Source organism: Panthera uncia (genome assembly GCF_023721935.1).
Source record: "Panthera uncia isolate 11264 chromosome A3 unlocalized genomic scaffold, Puncia_PCG_1.0 HiC_scaffold_11, whole genome shotgun sequence".
Lineage (NCBI taxonomy): Eukaryota > Metazoa > Chordata > Mammalia > Carnivora > Felidae > Panthera > Panthera uncia.
The window spans coordinates 92895432-92917162 of record NW_026057578.1 but is presented as its reverse complement, the minus strand read 5'-3'; the positions used below and the strand labels follow the sequence as shown (position 1 = coordinate 92917162).

The window sequence follows — 21731 nt, the reverse complement described above, 5'->3', positions numbered from 1 at the left end:
ATCTTTGTGAAATCCCACACTCATAACCTTTTTCCAACACACAATTTTAGATGTATCATTAAAGTATTGAGAAAGTTAAATGACCCATTCAGATTCAATAAACCTAAGACAAACATAAGTATTTTCTTTTAAGGTCACTTTTTCCCAAAGAAATAATGTTTTCCATTTTTAAAATAACATTTTGAAAATCATGCCCCATACATTGCACCAACAATGACCACCTGAGAGGCAGATTCTGGGTAGTTTGCCAGGCCCACTCTCTAGACTAGTCATTGGCCAAGAGACTTAGCCTGTAAGTGGACCATGAGGTGTGAGATGCCGGGACTCAGAGGGACTGCAACACACTTCGTACCATGAGCTTTTGGCAGCTGTCAATGTTAAATCAAAGACAAAAATGGTCTACTGTGTGAATATAATAAGGAGCAGATGAAGTTAAGTATTTACGTAGTGATAAAACATCCTACGATCAAATCCAGTATGTGGCAGACTTTTAAACCCTGTTAGGTGGGTGATGGGTATTGAGGAGGGCACCTTTTGGGATGAGCACTGGGTGTTGAATGGAAACCAATTTGATAATAAATTTCATAATAAACCCTGTTAAATGACTTCTTTTCTTTTTTCTTTTTTTTTTTTTTTGGTGTAGGGAATAATGTCGTCAATGAATTAGATCATCCCCAACTTAGAGACCTGCTAGTTAAATGAATAAATATGTCTCGTGAGAACATAAAAGCATTATCATTGTTTCTTCCCCATCCTCCACTAAAAATCAATCAATAAACAAACAAACAAACAAACACAAAGCAAAGCAAAAGTAGTCATCAAGTCACTTCTAACCTTTTCCCTTGAACCTGTTTTTCTCCTTTTCATACCCCCATCTTCTCCCTAGCTCCTAGTATCATTTTCTGTCTGCACTTCCCGAAGGGTCCACTAATCTGTCTCTGGGCCTCCAATCTCCAGTGTACACTCTCAGAAGCTACTCTGTGCTGTATAGGCAGGGTGGCTGTTCCACAATAATGCACAGGTTACCCAGTATCACCCCCATGCACAAACCAAATGGAACAACTTTCAATAAACAACTGCCTGCCACAATAAAGCATGCCTTTCTCAATTTAGAATTACAGTCGTCTGCAGTCTAAGGTCAACCTTCTTTTGCAAACTCTTTTTTTCTCTATTTAAAGGCCTCTTACCCAATCAAGCTGACCTACTCAGAGCGCTCAGAATGTATCCACACATTTGTACAATGAATTTTACCCTGTATTATTCCTTACACTTAAAGTACTCTTTCCCTGACTTCTCTTATTCCCACTCACCTTCCAAACAGTTCAAGTGCCTCCTCTGACAAATAATTCAGGATCTTGACCCGGTTGTCCCTCTCCAAACCTGATTCCTATCTACCTATTTCTACCTTGCTATCTATTTGTCATTGTTATTTGGAAGGGACTTCATAGTCTCATAACAGTAAAGAGCTCCAAAATAAGTTCTACTGCACATCACTCTGTAGTGTTGAATCAAGTAACTCCTAAAAGATAACAGATACTCAATAAATTGTTAACAATATTCTTTCCAGTTTTAGGTACTCAACTCTAAATTTTAGTTTTTAAATTTTTAAAGAAATAAAATTTTTCTCACCCTGCCAGTGAATAGCCCTACAGCAAATATTTTGTTACTATAATCACTTTATATAAATTTAACACATTATCCCCAAGTTTATCCATTATCATTTCCTTTTTATTTTACAGAAAACGAACAGATTGATTTACCCAGCAAGTGAGTAAGCATTAGTTCTGCTAAACTGCATTGGTATAATTCAATATATCATTACAGTGTAGGAAAAGGCCTTCAATTCATCTATAGCTATCAGGGAAGAAAATTATACACTATAAAGAAAATAAAATGTGTTATGGAGATATTTTAGAACACTGTAACTTATTTCTGCTGCAAATATTATGTTTGTGTTATTCTAAAAACTGCAAATCATGATAATTTCTAGAGAAAATAATGAAAATGATGAGTGCCAAGAGATGTGCCATTACACCTTGTCATCAGCGTGCTGTTCTTGGCCTAAAGGGCACACGTAGAGCCTGTGGTGAGTGATGAGAGAGGCTTCCTGGAGCAGCAGGTTGGATCAGGGACTGCTAGGGAACTCGGGGCAGAGACAGAGAGGTGACCAAATCCATTCTCACTTGTTGGAGTAGACTGTTTACAGCTAAACTGGTAGCTACAATGCAGTGAACGACTCATCCTTTGTGCTCGTCTGGATATTTCAGTGTAAGTCTGCCTATCTGCAAAGAGCTGAGCTTCTCTATTTTATCCTAATCTTCAGATCCATGAGTATAATCACAGATTGGTCAGATACCTCAATAACTGATGTCTTACAATTAACTTTCCTGTCAATTATCTGGTTACTTCAGATAAAAATCTTAGGGGTATAAAGTATATCATTAATTTCCAAAATCTATCTTGCCAGCAGGATCTGTTTTTTTTTTCCAAGTGAAATTTTATATGAAAACCAAATATTTAATTCAATTAGCATCAGGACTGCTCAGGGAGAGGTAGGTTTGGGGGCAGGCAGAGGGGACACTCATTCCCAGGTCCTCCTCACTCACCACTGGGACCTGAAGAAGCTAGGTCTCCAGCAAATGTAGTCTCAAAACTAATAAACCAACTTATTTTTTTCTTACCCTTAAAACATATAGACATATGCCAACTACACGTGACTTGCTAGCAAATAGTCTTTGGTTTAGTGAGAATTATTTTGTGGATGTATTTATTTTGCTGGGAAAATTTCATCAGGTGACATGCTAATAATCAAGATATATTAGGGATACATCATAAGAGCCTCCCCGACGGCTGTCTGGAATGTTAAGTGCCCCATGTCTCTTTTTCTTATCACTCACTTTGGCAGCTGGTTATAATTTTTTTTTTACCAATAAGAATTGATAGAAATATCAATGTGGCTGTTTATAAATCAAATCATTCAGTCACATGCTTGATAAAAGTTCTAAGGATAGAAAAACATAAGTGCCAGAGTCATATATAAAATAACATCACCGAGGGAAAAGAGCTAATAATTCACAAGATAAACTTGACTGACTTCAAGTAACCTCTAGAAAACAAACAAATTCACAATACTCCATTTACAAAGACATTTCAATGAATAAAGTTTGCAGCTCTAAATATTTTGGGAGAGACACTAAAAATTACCAGATTCTAAGAAAATGGTTGAGATAATAGCATCAATCAACCTCCATTCTCCCTTAACACAGTGGTATGGATCGTAGGATGGTGTCAGTTGCACAGCTGCTGTCAGTAACTAAGAGGAAGACAGCATCAAGCAGACTGAAATGCGGCGAAAGTTTTCGAAGGATTCTTTATCATGTGATAAACGTTCTGCTTCTATCATTAACTATCCTACACGAACAACAAGATCAGTATTCACAACCACACTTTCTTCAAGGTCTAAGTTGGAACCAATATCTATTATGCTTTGGTTAGGAATAGCATGAACACAGAAATACGACAGAGTACCCAGATCAAACAGGTCCTCCCATTTGAAGCTTTATTCCAGGACACTGAGTTTCCCTTCTACTTTTATCTAAAACTCTCAGCTCACTTTGAAAATGCTTTGATTGGCCCAGCTCTCTTCATCTCCTCGGTCAAGTTAGGGTGTAAAATGACATGGACCCTGGACACAGATATGGAAGGAACCTATAATCTTCCCTAAAAGGTATAGCTGAAGATGGCAGTTTTAACCCACTGATTTATAACTGCTCTTTTCTGAAACTCCATTAAAATGACCATAAAACAGTTTTCTTTTAAAGGCGTTAATCCTTAACGACAAAGAAAATAGGAGAAAACAGCGTGGCAATATTTTGATGTCAGACGGAGGTGTCCTGACTCATTTAGTAGGTCTGAGAAAGCAGAATCCTAAGCCAGCAATGGGGACCCAGTTCACACTGTAAAGCCCTCAAAGATGCACACATTTGAGGCATCAGCTTCTTTTGGAGGAAAGGGAGGGGAAGGGGAAGGTTACTAACAAGATGACTATTTGAAATTTCATTTAAAAAGCAGTTAGACCTCCAGATCCTCTCTCCTCATCTAGGCTGCGGGCAAAGGCTTGTTTTCAGGAAAGGGTAAAGGCAGGTGTTTGGACAGACATGGCTAGGTGCAAGCAGAGGCACTACACTGAACCCCTGGGCAATTATGAGAAAGCTGAAGCACCAAGGCTGGCTGTTACAGTTATTGTCTCTACTGTTGTTTCCTAAAAGGTCTACACCCTCCAACTAGAGACTGAAGCCAGCAGAGTCTGCACTGTTGGGGTAAAAAAAAAGGTCAGATTTAATTGCTCCATTAACACCTACTTCCACCAACAAAGGTCCTTTTTGCCCCTCTAAGACTAATTCTAGTGGCTGTCCCAGAAGGCTGCTGTTGTCTGCTTTCTATTTGGGATTTTGACAGTTTTGCTAGGATCTACAGATGCCTACAAAAGAAAGACTTGTCCATTGTCTACCATATGACTAACACTGAGAGATCTAAAGGAATATTAGGGAAAACATAACACATGGTTTAGGGTTTCAAATGGAGAAAAAAAGAGTATTAAAAATCCAAAGTTATATCTAAGTCCATTAAAATATAAATCATGAGGCAAGAGAAAGAATCAGAGAGGCAATGAAGAAACCAGGAGACTTGAATTCCAATTTCAGTTCTGTTTGTGTTACTTAGAAAATGTCCTTAACCACTTGATTTTTTTTTTTTTTTTTTTTTTTTTTGGAAATATCTTGCTGCTTGTTTTCCTCTAAATAGCCTGAAATGAGGCAACAGGGCCTTTAGGAAAATAAAAAATTAAAAAAAAGAGAAGAGATATGGTTTCATAGGTTTTACAAATGGTGGAAGGAAAACTAACAGATGAAGGAAAGGGAGCAAACACAAGAGATAAGAAGCATAAAATCAGGCCAATGGTGATAAAAGAGGCATTATCTATGATAAGATGTTTAGAGAATTTTATTTCTAAATGTTTCATGAAAACAGAGAAAAACACCTCTCTCAAAGTATTTTCATCTTTTTTTTTGGCAGGGATCAAAAGTGTGAAATTAGTCACCAGACTGCAGGCCACTTAAGGGATTCCCTGTAACCCCTAAGTGTGCAGAATGATAATACAAGAGCCAATGTTGTCTTTTTTCTCCCTGCTGAGATGAAATTTACATAACGTGCCAATCTTGTGCTCTTGAAGAACCTCAGGAGGAAAACAGGAAAGCAATGCAAACACCTGCCTGCAGAGGTGTTCACTGGTTCCATGACAGAGGGTTGGGGGGGTGGGGGGAGTGGTGATTTGGAGGGTGAAGATAAATAATAATAAATATAACTTTGAAAACATTACTGAGAAAAATGAGGAAAAGAAAAATTATGGTACCTGTCTTTGAGTCTAATGATGTTAAATTGGGTGATTCCCCAATGCTGGCCCAGTTCAAGGTTGGTACAGGTCTGGAGGCATGAGAATCCCCTGGGACAGTTGGCCTGGTTGGGCCCTAGCGTATATGTTTTTCCCTATGTGGTTCTGATACACAAAAAAGATTTAAGAATCCCAAGGGCAGTCAGGTGAAACACTATTTCCTGTCAGAAACAGCACCCTAGAATAGTCACCAAAAGAACCTGAAACAAAAGTTCAATTCAAGGTATCAACTGGCAAAGGCAAAGCCTTGGGTTGATGCTATAAATCTGTCAGCTGCAGCCAAACCTGCAGAGTTAGGAGAAACTGAAATCAGCAATTAAGCTGTTAAGAAAAAGGATTTTGAATCATCTGTGAGACTGGGTATTTTAGTTCTGGCACATATTGAGAGCAGAGTCTTTCCAAGGATGATAAACTGTCTTTTTACAAATGGGGGAGTAGATGTGTAGGAAGAAGTGCATTTGAGAGAGGTGAGCTTTGAAGAAAAAAAGAAAAAAAAACAGCTGCCCTTCAATTTAATAGCTCACAGGTGAATTACTGGTTCCGCTTTGCTTGTCTAATTCTAAGGAATTCAAAGAAGGGATTAGCTATCCAGGTTCACAAGTCTCTTCTGAAATCCTAAATGTCCAGGCTGAGATGAAATGTAGCTCAATCAGACTTCCCAGGTGATATTCATTTGATGCTTTCTTACAAAAGTATTTGTCTCCATTCACAAAAAAGAAAACCCATTTTAAGCCCACGCTATATTAAATCAACTCTTGATGTGATCCACTGACTTATACATCAGGGGTTTCCTAAGTCACCTGCTCATAGAAATCACTCGGGGTACTTTCTAAAGTTAGAGAGTATTAATCCCTCTTTAGGAAACTGATTCCACAGGCTGGGGCTGGGCCTCTGGAGACACTTTCTAAAGTCCAACAGCTGAATTGTGACCCTTTCCTTATGTTGACTTATCTCTTGGATACATATACACAAATGCTTTTATGCCTTTCAGGAAGTCACGAGTTAAGTATTTTCCAAAGTCCCCAGCCCAGCCTGTGGAATTCTCTACAACTAAAAATGTCCCAGCTCCTCCCAGCCCCTCGCATACCTCCCTCAGGGACTCATGCCCAAACAGCTCAGTCTAGAGAAATACTTAAAATGGCAGAATTAAGAATAAGCTGCTTGGTGGGACTCTTTGAACTAAAAAGCAAACAAGTGGCACATTTTGTATCATTTTTTTTTCTCCACTTATAGTTACTAGGATCATTTGGGCCCCTGCCAGGGCTTTACATATAGTTTTAACTATAGGGCAATATCTGGGCACTTCAAAATAAGCCATGAAGAAGGCAAGTATAGTTAACTTTAGGTAATTTATTTGTAGTTTGGTCTAGGTAGTAGAGCAGACAGAAAACATAAACCATTTTGCTCCAAAACACTGGACTCGATGGACTCAAAACATAGGGTTATGTTGCTACTGTTCTTGTTCCTTCTCTCTCCTTCCTTCCTTCTTCCTTCTCCTCATTATTATTATTTTTAATGTTTATTTATTTTTGAGACAGAGACAGAGCATGAGCAGGGGAGGGGCAGAGAGAGAGGGAGACACAGAATCTGAAGCAGGCTCCAGGCTCTGAGCTGTCAGCACAGAGCCTGACGCAGGGCTCGAACCCACGAACTGTGAGATCATGACTTGCGCCGAAGTCGGACACTTAAGTGACTGAACCACCCAGGCGCCCCCCTCCTCATGATTGTTATTAGAGAATGCAAGATAATTATTTTATTCAATTCAAAAATTTTTAGCAGGCTAGACACTCTAGATCCTAGAGACTGTGAACAAAACAACATTCCCCTCATGGGAGCCTAAAATCCAGTGGAGGACCAGACAATAACAACACAAAGTGAAGCTGTAATTCTATAGGCTAGCAGGTCCTCTCACACAAACACACTAATGATATTAAGAGCCAGCCGTATGAAGTTTGAGAAAGAACATTCCAGTCAGAAGGATGCTAAGTGCAAAGTTACAGAGGCAGCAGTGAAACACTTAGTTCTCGGAGTGTAACAATTTCCTAAATGAATCAAGAGAAAGTTTTCAGGATGGGTTCCAGGCAGGATTAGACCCAAGAAAAGAGGCCCTTGTGAGCTTATCTTTGGAACAGCCCATCCAGGAACAAGAAATCCAGGGTTATGGGTTTCCCATATTCTTTGAGAACACAAAGGAAAAGTTTATCCAGCCTCATGGTTCTGGTGGTGATGTACAGCCTGCTGATTTCCCTGACAGCTTTGAGATCTTCCCCGAAACACCAGAAAGGCTCTCCCAAGAAGATCAATTGACGGATTGTGCTGTCCGGCTGTCTCAACTGGGATGGCCAAATCTGAGGACTCAGCAGTCAACTCTGTCAAGAATCTCTGCTCATTGACTAAATCAAAGACAGGCCCTTACTGTCTCATAACATTACTTGCTCTTCCTCATCATATTGATTGACCTTGTATGATTCAGAACCAACTTTCAAGGACTCAGTAGAGGGATCTATTTGATAAGGAGAAAGAAACTAGCTAGAATTTTAAGTATGGGACTTAATTTTGCTGTTAAGGCAGATTTTTATTTTCATCTCCTGTCTCATTTAGTCATTTTTCTTTGTGATTTGACCTTTTCTGTTCCTTCTAAAGTCCACTGTGGATAATGTGACCGAGACCCAAGCACAGAGTTGCGACAAGAGATAAACAGCTTTTACTCAAGAGGTTACTGCCAGCACTGCTCCAGACACCCCCAATTACCCTATCTCTTCTTTCTCTATTATTGCGGGCTTGTGGCAGCCAGGACCTTCCGGTCCCACTCCTTCAAGTAAACCCATGTTCCCCTACCACGCAACTCCCAGCCCTGCCTTCTAAGATTCCCAATCAATTTTGACCGTCTCTGGTTCCTTCATCACATTTCCAACACTGTCTTCCATTTCTTTAGAGACAGTTTACACTCTGTATCTATTAACTGCCAACCTTCAGCCCTTGTAGGTCTGATCTATAATTGGTTGTTTTAGCCAACTCTCATTCAGGATGGCTTGTGTCATTTTGTGTTTAGAGATTCTGGAATCTCAACTTCCACTCCTTGTAACTTTATCTGTAGAAATTCTTTGAGGCTTGGGTTTAAAATGTGTTCCTCTAGAGAGGATTGGTATTTTCTTCTGCCAGGTACCTGGCAGCCCAACATTCAGGATGTCTTTAAGTGAATTTTTGGATACATTTTACGTCACCCTAGAACATGTGCTGACCCCAAAACTGAGTGATGGGGAGATTGTGGTTATAAATTCTTGGTGGCATGAAAAGGGGTTTGTTTTGCTTTTTTTACGATGATCTTTAAAGACCAAGACAGCATGCATTTCCATTGCTTCTCTCTGTAGGGAAGTTTTCTCTTCTTCCACCATGCCCAAATAGTGTCACCATCTGAGAATCCAGGCTTTATACTGTGATCCTTAATCTGGCTATCCAGTGGGGCCCTAGATTTTGTCACCTGTTCTTTACATACCGTCCCATTTAAAGCCCAAGTCTAGGCCAGAAGGAATATGCCGACCTGTCTCTAGTTTGTTTTCTTGCCATTTATTACATTCCTGTGAGTCCATCCTTGCATTAAAAAGAACATTAAAAAAAATTCTACCAGGTAGAAGGAAGAAAAGGAGGGAAGGAAAAATGAGAGATGGAAAAGGGGAAGAGAGAGGGAATGAGAGAGAGAGAAAGAGAGATTGATTGATTGAGATTGCTTAGCACCTCTTTTCCTCCAAAGAGAAGTCAACATTAAGCATCTAGAGCTGTCGTGACCTTTATTGCTCAGACTTAACTCATTATAGAACCAATACTGGGAACTTCATTTTGAAAACAAGGCAAACTGCTTTTCCAAAATCTTCCTACTCTCAAGAGACCGTCAGCCAGTGGGCCTCATTTTTGCTTATCAAGTACATCCCACTAAGTTTATTGATGGATCCCAGCCAACTTTTAGGAGCTCCCAGTATAAGTAAATGCCCTACATAGATCCCTCAGCCTGCCATAGTATTGGTCAAGCTTCTGAAATTTATGCTATGGGTGACCACTTTGAACCTTTTCAAGTAAATTTTGAAGGTTCCATGAAAACACTAACAAAAACTTCCAACCTCTAACCACTAATCCAAATTCTAATCCTAAGACCCAAGAATCACAGAATCATATTTTAGAGCTAAGGAAGAAGGCTGTATGTGTAGGATATACCAGTAATTTTTCCCAGGCTTATACCCTTAGAATTTTAGTCTGTCTCCCTGATCTACAGGGACTAGAGATATTCCCATGTTCAAGGGAGAACCCTGGTCTTTTTCTCTTGGAAGCCTAAAGGACCAGGAAAAGGCAGGCATGTCATCTACTAACTCAGACAAAGCTGTACTGCATCCAGCCTCTCCAACCTCTTACAGCTCAGAGGCCTGGCCCTCCTGTTGTTTACTCTCTGATTTCTCAGGACTGCCAGCTTAGTCATTTTTCTCCAAGGTCTCGAAAAGCCCATTTAAAAGGAGTCTCCTTTGCTTCCAAGCTTTGTCAGTAGTGTTGTCCACAGTATTGCCCTAAACAGGGCCACACAGCCAGGTACATTTCTGGCAGCTCAGCCCCCATCCAGACACACCCAATGATGCTTTCCCTTATCTATTACACTCATTATCTCCAAAAAGCCCTCAATGAATTTTACAGAATAGAGTTTTTATTTGAGGTTAACAAAACAGGGACAGAAGAGCATTGGGGAAGAAAATGGAAGTAAACATGACTTTCACACTTAACTCTCTGGCTGTCACTGCCTCATCTGATCTCTGAATGTTCCCAAAGGTAAATTCTATTACCCACTTTATAGCTGAAAAAGTTGAGGCTCAGAGTCTATCCATTCTGCCCAAGTTTGTGTCAGATACGAGGGACAATACAAAGATTTGAACCTGGGTGTATAGGTCGTTACAAAGCACAGGCTTGTAAACTCTGCTAAACTATCCATAGTGGGGAACATGGTAGAGTTTCATGTAGGAAGGACCTTTCCTGGCCAAGAGATGGCATGTGAGATTGCATTAAGAACTGACCTTGATGATCCAAAGGAAACAAATCTAGTCAGACCTATCTGTTCTGGGATCCTGTAAGTCATTCAATTGCATGTAATGAGCTGATAATAGGTAACAGCGAACATGTATACAGCACAATATACTTTTCAAAGGGCTTAACACCCCACCAGGATAATTGCCCCATACTGTGCATTAAGACCAAGGAGACCTGGCACGTTCCCATGAGGACTAGATGTTACCCATACCGGTGTTCTGTGCTAACCAACCACCTGCCAGTCTCCATCTCTTCCTGGAGCCACTCAGAGCACTCTAGCATTCTGTGGCACATCTGATCATGGCACAATTTCCCTCACCCTCATTACTACCCCTGGGAATATGTTTCCCCAACACGGCTGGACATTCTCCTATCACCAAAGCCTGAGCCAGTGCTTCTCTGCATACCTCTCCTTAACACTCCCTTGGCCTTCTGAGATCCCACTGCAGCAAACTCAGTTGAACACCATTAGAAACATAATCTGAGGGGCACTGGGGTGGCTCAGTCGGTTAAGTGTCCAACTCTTGGTTTCAGCTCAAGTCTTGATCTCACGATTCGCAAGATCGAGTCCCACATGGCACTCTGTGCTGATGGTGTGAAGTCTGCTTGGGATTCTCTCTCTCTCACTCTCTCTCTCTCTCTCTCTCTCTCTCTGCCTCTCCCCTGCTCATGCACCCTCTTCTCAAAATAAATAAGCTTAGTTTTTTTAAAGAAAAAGAATATGCTAAGAATATTTTAAAATAATGTGTTACTCTGGACAAGTGCCAGCGTACCTCCAGAAGTCACACTGAAAACTTCCTAAAAATGGAGGCAAATGGGAGTGCAGTGTAATTCAAAGATGAAGTCTCATGTGCTATCCAAAAGACTTCTCTTCCCAACCGTATTTCTTAGAAGAGTAGATTCAAAGAACAGGTTTAGACCTTAGGAAAAGGATTTGGTAAACTAATTGTACTTTTTCAATGTCTGAGCAGGGAATACCAACTAAAAAGCAATTTAAAAATTATCTCTTCATAGAGCAAAAGTTTTATACAAGAAGCATAATTGCATAGATGAATCTGAAGCTCAAAATTCATGGAGATGAGAGCACTGAGCACATTTGAAAGCACAGAGTATAAAGAGAGAGAGAAGAAAAAATGAAAATAAGGAGAAGATAAGGAAAAGCTTCTCTCCATAGACATCAAATTAGGATATTGGAAATCCTTCCCTTGAATGGAACTTCCAGTCCCATTAAGATAGCTCTAAATTTCCTCTTAAAACAGAGGCCTTTTATAGGCAAGTATGGGCAACACCGGGTCAAAAAGGGCCCACGAGCATTTTCAAACATTACTTTCTATTTTATATTAAGCCAAATCTTTTGGTAGAGACAAGTGTCTCTTGATGACAAGAGACACTTGTCATCAGCTGAACTGGCATCTGTGAATTCCACCCCCTCTTCTACATAGTAACTGAAAGGACAGAAATGAGAAGGCCTACATAAAACTGAAGCAGTTTATATGTGTAATTAGCAACTAGCCTTATTAAGTGATAACAGCTACTCAGCCTTTCTTCTATCTCCCCACCGGAGAGATATTTGGCAGCACAAGAATTTCTATGACAAAGTTATCGTTCTGATGGCACTCCTTTTAGAAGCTTTCAAGGCCTTCTCTGAGACCCTAGATCAAATCCAACTACTGAACTTGCCCACTGGTTGTCCTAGACCCCTCTCTGCAGTACTATCTATAGCCAACTTAGGGAAACTCTGATAAATGAAAAGCAAGGTTATACAGAAAAACCAACACAATGAAGAAAAAAAAATACACCTATGAGAAGTTTAAGTAAAACCTCAAAGGCATTTAAAATGTCTTCACATACCAAAGTTTCACTGTATGAAATTCTCAGCGATCCCTTTAAAGCACCTAAACTGTAAAGCTGTGCCACCTCACTGTCTCACTGTTTCCTCGGTTGTACTTTAGGTCTAGAGCAATATTCTATGCTGCCAGCATGAAAAGGCTTCCCTACTTCTCTTTCCCAACACTCTTCTATAAGACATACTGTCAGAACGAATTGCTTCACCATGAATTATTACATATTTATATAATAAAATGCTAAGCAGCCAGTAAACCTAAGGTTAGAGAATGTTTACTGCTTTGGTAACATATTCACAAAACATTAAGAAAATAGATTACAAAATACCATACACAATGACTCTATTTTTTTTTAACTCAAGGTATAATATGCCTATGTGTTTCTCCATGTGTGTACAAATGTGTCACTATTGAAGTTTAAAAACATTGGAAAGACATATGCAAAATTGCTCACAATGATTATATTTAGGGGTGATAGCTTAAATATTTTTTTTTCTTTTTTATCATCTACAATAAACATACATTTCTCTTGCATCTGCATCATTAGAAAACAAACAACAACAAAACAGGATACAAGCTCACTATTTTCAGAGTTCCCTCCACTCTGGATATCACTTCACGTGTTAAATACCATACACAATGACTCTATTTTTTTTTTAACTCAAGGTATAATATGCCTATGTGTTTCTCCATGTGTGTACAAATGTGTCACTATTGAAGTTTAAAAACATTGGAAAGACATATGCAAAATTGCTCACAATGATTATATTTAGGGGTGATAGCTTAAATATTTTTTTTTCTTTTTTATCATCTACAATAAACATACATTTCTCTTGCATCTGCATCATTAGAAAACAAACGACAACAAAACAGGATACAAGCTCACTATTTTCAGAGTTCCCTCCACTCTGGATATCACTTCACGTGTTACTAATATACTTTTGAATTCTGGAGCCTTGGTATGGTATAGGACCTAGTTTGGGTGGAGCATGAACTTTTCAGACCTCATTTCAGACTTCATCCCTCACAAACTGGACCCACTGGGAACCCTCTTTACAATAAATTCCACTCTTTGACAAAGGCTAAGACAATGATTCTTCAGACACTTGTAATACGTATATACACTCCCACATCAGCTTTTAACATGTGCATTACATTAGTGGTTTACAAATTATCCCCAGGGATCCACTTAGGTACTTGGGAGGTTTGAAAAAAGTTGGATTCAAGTATTTTGTAAAAATATATCATTTTAACTACTTATAAAAATACAATTAAAAAATAACCTGACACATTTTAACACAGCAGAGACAAGTCATTACTTTATGCCACCTGATTCTCTGCCATCATTGTGCAATTAAACTTTGGTGGTTTGAAAAAATGATAGTTCGGCATTAGTCTTAAAAACAATTTAGAGCAACACAGAGTGTCCATGCATGTCAAACTGAACCAGACCACACAGCACCACAACACACAAAGTCCAGGCACATATGATTATCACATATTCTCACCGAAACCTACCAGCAAATGGTGCATAAATAAGTAATGGTTTAACACATCTCTCTATTGTTCCGCACTTAGGTTCAGTAGTGAGACTACTATACTTTGCTAGTCTTTTGTAAGAATGTGAGTAGTTGGATATTTTTGGTGATACAACTTTGAAACAAAATTTTTCTACTTCGCTCCCTTTCCAAATGCAATCTGTCTAGCAAAGTATCCAGGCATTGCAAAGTGAGCTCTTTCGGAATTTTCTGTGCAAGCAAAGCCAGATGAACATACCAACTAAAGATACCACACAGGGTGGCTGTTAGAGCCGCAACTGCCATTCACACGGATGGATGTCCATTTTGTGTTCATAAAACAGACACATTTCTTCCCAACACTCTCCAAATGAACTCCCATTCCATTAAAGTGAAAGTCAAATTCCATGGAACGCAGCACAAGCCCTGGGTAGTCAGACACATTGTAACCTTGCAGAACCGCTTTCTGCTGGCCCCACTCATTCCTAACAGCCATGATCATGGGCCCATGAAGAAGGTTCCTTGGCACCTGCTCCCAAGGTGCTTAATCTTGCTGTTACTTTCACCTCAAGTGCTCTTTGCTCCCTCACGTCCAGAAGGTCTTCGAACAAAACTATCTGCTCAATGAACACTTTCCAGGCCATCCTTATTTACAGCCACACCCCATGCTCTCTGTCTCCCTGTTTTACATTCTCCTCTGTCACTTGTCATCATCTGAGAGGGCCTTGGTGCAAATTATTGTCTCCCCCAACTAGAGGGTAGAGAACAGAGAATTTTGTCTATTTTGTTCCCTTCTATAAGCCAGGAACTTAGAACAGCGCCTGGCCCAAAGTAGCCAAAACACATTTGTTGAATGGACATAATATTTGAACCCACCATAAAATCCTTATCAATAAAATACCATGTCTAATTGTTGCCTATCTTAGGACCACGTTTAAGATTTTTTAATGAAAAAAATTTACTGTCACAGGAAAAAAAAACTGTCTAAAATTGTAAGTTACAGAGAAAAGTTTATGTCTTCATTATAATTTGGCACTATTTATAGTACTCAGCATAATACTCCAAGCACCACTCTGATGGCACTCATCCAAAGGCCACACATCTTTTGGAGAAAGAGTCATTATCAGTCTTCAAATATGGACAAATACGTTCTCTTTAAGGGAGGATTCTTTAAAGAACCTTCTCATTTGGGCTTACATCACCAACTTGACAAAACAAGGCGACGCACGGATTTTATTTTCTATCACAGCCATACTCTGTGACCATAATTTTTGCCACAAGCATCTGTTTACCCAGTGCTTTTTTCTCTTACCAGTTTCTCTGAAGTGCCTGATTTTTGTTACATCTTCAAATCATACACACACACACACACACACACACACACACACACCAGTTTGTATATACCTTTGTGAAAATAGCTAATGCACAATGCTAGCTCCTGAGCTCCATGGAACCCATGGCACATGGCCCATGCAGACACCTTCCCCTAATCACTTAGTACACAGCTCTCCCTCCCAGTCTCCATCTCCCTGCACTGGATATGGCTCGGCATTTCCGAGATTCTAGAACAGCTTTGCCTACAGGTGAGCTTCACAAGTTGAATGTTCATCAATGAAAGATCAGGACATTTTTAGAATCCTCAAGTCTCAGTTATGCCCATTTTTAAATCTTTTCTTCTCTATGTAATAAATACTTTATCCTAATGATATTGTTTAGCTCATTAAGATGAAAATCTGCAGAGTGATTATTTGATAATACATTTACTCCCAGAGCTCACAAACGTTAAAAAGAAGTGTCTTATAACCAACAGCCTAGGCACCACTAATTTACTGGTTACTGTTAAATACAACAGACTTTCCAGTCAAGGCATAGAGGTGTATGTGGGGTTTATAGTCCTATATGCCATACCCAAACATAAATTGGTATTTTCAAAGTAGAAATGAGAGCACTGGAGAGATATATAAAGCTGATGCAGCTGCATCCAGTTCTACCTGGAAATCACCAAAGAAGCGTGAAGTTACACAGTTTACATCAAAGTCAATAGGAGGTATTTTAGTTCAAGGCTTTGATCCTGATGGTTCAAAGTGAAGAGAATTTGCACACATTGAAATTTAAGCACTAAACCCGCCCATGTATTATCTGTAACCATATCAAAGTAGAAACCAAGTTTTCATAACACAAAATACAAAACATTCCTGTATCACAAGGTTGTGAAGAGAAAAACAAGCACCTAGAGTCAATATAATACAAAAATCCATAGCTCTGCTGATCTATAGGAGTTTACACTGAAAGAAAAAAACTTCTACTTCACAGGATTCTAGACACCAACCTGAAAATTGCATGTCACTTCTCAATCAATTCTTGTTTAGTCCCGTTCTGTGATTACTATTCACAGGAATATACTTTTTTTTTCCTGAATTATTCATATTGACATCTTAAGCATCACTGTGATCTCTGTTTCTACTTCTTCTTGGGCAATAATTCTTCATGGATAGAAATACCAGTATGCCTTACTATAAACCAAATTCCATACGCAAGTTAAGTAACCTACTGCTATTCTGTTAAAAACAACAAACATAGAGTCCCAGCTTTTATAAGCATTCTTTCTTGTTAAATCCACTATTCAAAAAATTCACTCAGCATAGGAGACAGTGGCAGTCAATATTTCTAGCTTTACTCAGCGTAGCACCCATAAACCAAAGTCGCAGAAAGTATTGGCCATCCATTGTCATATGGAGAAATCCTCATAAGCATCCACATTAGACATCCATACCTTATTCTTTGTGTGCTGGAAAGGGGCAAGTCTTCCCAAATCAAAGAATCTGAAGGTTGATGGAAAGGAGACAGATTTTTGGTTTTCAGGTTGTAGGACATTCTACATCTTTTTGTTTTCTAGGTCAAAGCTCTCTGGAGTCTGGCAGGAGCAGACAGTTCCTGTCAATGCTGACTCCTGGCTCTACCCGTAGGCTGCAGGTCAGCAGGGTTGGGGGCAGGTAGTAAGAAGTATTGGGCTGGAGGGAGGCCAGGTTTGACTGCATTGTCTCAGTGCTGCCTCATGGTGCTCCAACAGGACCCAGCATGGGCTTCAAGAGCCATGAGCAGATTTTCAGTGTCCCTGCTCCCTGCTTGACCACCATACAGAGCATTCCTTCAACATGTGATGTCAAGACCTCACTGTACCTACATTTTGCCACTTTGTGCTGAATTCTCTCAAACCTAGGAGTCCAGGACAGGAGAAACTCCAGATCATTCATGGTTGTAAGCAGTGGGCACCACCCACATAATTTTAGCTGAATGAAGGTAGCAAATCAATACAAACATAATTCAGTGCCTTTCACAACCAAGAATATGGATTTCATCTTCTCTGCATAGTTTTCAGGTCTGTAACGACCATCCCACTTTACAACTGTAGGAGAGGACAGCTACTGCCTGTGCTGCAAAATCGCTGGGTATCACTAATACCCATTTGAAGGCCTAGAGACTGATTCTCATAAGGACTTCCAGCTGCACAATGAATCAATACTTCCTCCACGTTGCATTGCCACTGGAACCTTTCCACCTAAACCAAGCCTGTATAAACATTTGCTAATCTATTATGCTTATCAATGCCTCCTAAGGATGACCATGAGTATCTACAGCCACCCTTTGTACAGGAGGACTTCATTCGATCCTCAGTCATTTCCATCCACCATCCTTTTTTTACCGATTGCCATCTTACCTCAATCCAGGGTCAGCCATCAAAATGACCACAAAATCATTCAAGTAAACAGCCAAAGTCTTCACAACAAGTCTCTTCCACCACTCTCTTCGCCGCTAACAGTGCATCCTGAGCCGAGCTCAGGACATTACCCTCCCTAAGCGGTTCTTCAGTCTCACCTCTCTCCAGAAAACACCTGTCCCCTCTTCCTGCTATGCACGCTTTCCTAAAAGCCACCAGACGGTGCCCAAACCCACCAGACGTGGAGCCCCGGAGCCCGGGACTTACGTTGTTCATGTACTCGCTGAGCAGGTCCTGGAGCGCCTGCCGGACGGCGTTGCACTCGGCCACGATCCTCTCGCGCCGGTCATCACGTGTGCAGGACGAGTCTGCCATGAGCGCCGCGCCACTGATGATGCTCTCCAGCCTCTCCTCTAGGGACGGCCGGAACCTGGCCTCGCTGAACGTCATGGGGTCCAGGATTATCTTATTCTGAAAGCAGCACCATGAAAGAATTAGAGAAGAGATGACTGCCTTTGCACACTGTTTTCTAAACCAGAAATATCCAAGGCAAGACTCTCCATAGAGAAGTAGCTGGTTGCGTTGAGAGACACCAAGGTGGCCTTGACCAAGTAGCAACTGTCTGTAAGAGACTCTCCCCTAAATCTAATCTTCAGGGAGAAAACAGCACATCTTGTTTCAAGAACATGTTCTTGGAAAAGGCTATCCTCAATCAAAGAGTTTTCAAATGAGATTGTGACACGGGTTTTTTTTTTGTTTTTGTTTTTGTTTTTTTTACATGCATAGCCTTCAGGGAAAGCAAATTTTATTGTAGCACTTTGAAGGATTAAGGGAAGATTTTAGAGGCCCAGAGCTGAACATGATTTGTAATCAATAACTTAAAGATGCATTAGTGGTGACTAGTGTACCTGTTCTATCTACTTCATGAGAAGTGGGGAATCCCAACAAAGGAAGCCTTGTGAAACCTTGGCAAATAGCATCCAATGGACAGATACTGTACAGAGATGAACAGAGATGAACATATTTTGTATAAAAAACTAGTGTCCTAGAAAAAGCTTCATTGTACGTATGTGGAATTTGTCACAATTAGCTGACAGCATCATGATAGAGACACTAGCATGTTCTGAAGGAGCCTACCTAAGGGGAAAATAGGGATACTTCTTTTTTTTTTTTTAATTTTTTTTTTAACGTGTTATTTATTTTTGAGACAGGGAGAGACAGAGCATGAACAGGGGAGGGTCAGAGAGAGGGAGATACAGAATCTGTAACAGGCTCCAGGCTCTGAGCTGTCAGCACAGAGCCCGACGCAGGGCTCGAACTCACGGACCGCGAGATCATGACCTGAGCCGAAGTTGGCCGCTTAACCGACTGAGCCACCCAGGCGCCCCTAGAGATACTTCTTTACACGAAAGTGTTGCAGAGAATTTAAGCTTCACTTTGCCCCTGCTAAGTCTGAGGAGCTTGGAAACACCTAAGTGGGGATATCCAGTGGTGGACAGAAATATGTATCCAGAATTCAAGAGACAGATTAACCTGTATGAGGACCTGGGAATCATTAGGGTTATCGGGACACAAGGCAGTAACTGACATACTAATAATGTGAATAGAATAATAAAACCAAATAAGACCCAATGAATACCAATTCCTGGGGGGTGCAGAAGGATGGGAGTCAATAAAGGAGATCATAGAGGCCCCTGGGTGGCTCAATAGGTTGAGTGTCTGACTTCGGCTCAGGTCATGATCTAACAGTTCATGGGTTCGATCCCCGCATCGGGCTCTGTGCTGACAGCTCAGAGCCTGGAGCTTGCTTTGGATTCTGTGTCTCCCTCTCTCTCTGCCCCTCCCCTGCTCACACGGTCTCAAAATATAAATAAAAACATTAAAAAAGACTTTTAAAAAAAGGAGATCAAAGATAGAGAAATAGCAGAACCTGGAGAATATTATTCTCAGCAAGTCAAAGGAGTGGAGAGACATGAAGCGTGTGATAACAACATGAAATAGAGGCAAAGCGGACTTTTCCCAATGGATGGTTTCCACTGGGGACCCCTTTTCTGCTCAGAACAAGGAAGATCATTCTAACAACATTAAGTAGAGTGCAAAGACCTGCTGTAGCAAATGGTATGCTCACGTTCACTGGAGATACACACTCAGAGGTCCAAGGACCGGAGTGGTGGTAATGGAGTCAATGGTCTAACGACCCTAGGATCCTATGGCAGGACTGCCATTTCATTGCTATGTCCTTTGATCACATAATTCCTTAAATGTTCGTCAAATTTTAAAAACTCATATTGCCTACTAGAGTGCTTAGTGCTAAAAAGACAGTGGAGACTATGAAAGACACTTGTGTGATTTTCTTCTAAAGGAATATAAAATAGTTGCTTAGTTTTTACTAAATAAGTTTGACTATGTGCTCTGGTAAAGTGTTCCCTGACCCTCCAAAGTATCCTAAGGTAGTTGCTGAAATTTGTGCTCAACACATCAGTGGCTCTGACTCTCTGATTCCTGTTATAAAGCAGGATGCTGTCAGCACAAAGGCTAGGAGGTCCTGAGGAATGAGTGCAAGCAGGTGGTGACTTGGAAGAAAGAAGCATCCACTAGACAGAGACAAGGTCTGAAGTCCCCTGGCATCTTGGATTTCCTAGGTAATTACTCATTGATCAAAGCTCTCTCTTCAGCGTAGAAGGCAAATGCACGAGCTTGTGCAAACAGAAGATAAGCTATCCTGTAGTGGATTTTGGCTTAAAGACCAGCTTCACATTTGCGCTTAGATCTTAGAAAGAAGATGCTTCTTACTTAACTCAGAATAGTGCTACTCAGACCCTGTATCTTGTACACTAGTAACCCTCCCAGCAGTGTCAAAAAATCACGAAGAGGCCTCAGTATAGTGGATGACTTTGCAGGGTATATCATGATGGGAGATTCCCAAAGGAAGGCTGAAAGGAGAACATTGGTGTTCCTGCCACCCTGGTTATCTCTACCAGAGCTGTATCCGCAGTGACTCTTCCCAAGGGCATCCCTTTTAATTCTCTTTCTCACTCCCTCTTTCTACTGCTTTTGATTAATGAATTTATGATAATTTTATCATGTAACATGCATTAAGTACTGATAATCTAAACACCTGATGAAGATATAATCAGACTATTTTCTTTTATAGAGATTATTGATCTTCAAAGAATTTTTTTTCTTTTAGAGAGATAGCACATGTGCATGAGCAGAGAAGAGGGGCAGAGGGAGAGAGAGAAGGGAGAGAAGGAGAGACAGAGAGACACAAGGAACATCCCAAGCAGGCTCCAGGCTCAGGGTAGGGCCTGATGTGAGGCTCCATCCAACGACCGTGGGATCATGACCCGAGCCGAAATCAAGAGTCAGATGCTCAACCGACTGAGTCAGCCAAGTGCCCCTCTAAGAACTCTTTTGCAGAAACTCCTATTCACATAAAACATAATGAAAATCATTCGTTCTGCTTAGAGGTTTCAGGAGACTCTTCAGCATCACATACCAGTTCTATCACAGATTTTTTATTATATGTTGTACTAAAAATATAAAGAAGTGCCAATTTGATGGAAATATACAGAGGTAAATTTGAACTCTTCAGTAAGAGCAACTGTGAAACAGTTTCTGTGCAGAACAGAGGAAAATGTACTGCTGTCATTAGAACATTACTTCCTAAATTATTTTCCATGGAACACTGAGCTTAGAGATGTAATGTTTTGATGAAAAAATAAGGTTTCCCTGGCCAATATGTTTTGAAAATACTGCAAGGCTCAGAGGAAATTATCACATGACATGCTTTAGGGGAGTTATGCATTAAAGGAGTCAGTTTACAGCAGCATTCCTCAGACCTGTTTGAGCAAAGAGAGGGTTCCGTTTACAATGTATGCATTACCTAGGACAACCCAGGAACACACTTTAGGAAACATGGAAACGTCAGCGGAATGATCTTCCCACTTGCCACGACCCAAGGCTGTCATGAGAGTAAATGCACCAAGGCAGTGAGCTTGAAAAACGCCGCATAAAAATTACACTGTTCACCACATTTCTAATGGAATTATTCATTATTTATAGATTACAGGGGAAAAATGTTTCAAACAATCTCCCTGGAAAAGAAACAGTAAATGTACAATATTCTCTTCTGTATC

At 40.4% G+C, this 21731-nt stretch overlaps 1 protein-coding gene across 3 annotated transcripts in view; it reads right to left on the bottom strand.

The window, feature by feature from the left end:
* CTNNA2 (catenin alpha 2) overlaps nucleotides 1-21731 on the bottom strand; it is a 1105968-nt gene that overhangs the window by 696535 nt on the left and 387702 nt on the right. For all 3 annotated transcript variants that reach the window (XM_049651803.1, XM_049651801.1, XM_049651802.1), the window contains exon 7: nucleotides 17860-18063. In XM_049651803.1, the coding sequence (XP_049507760.1) occupies nucleotides 17860-18063 (204 nt within the window). The remainder of the gene's footprint in view (nucleotides 1-17859; nucleotides 18064-21731) is intronic.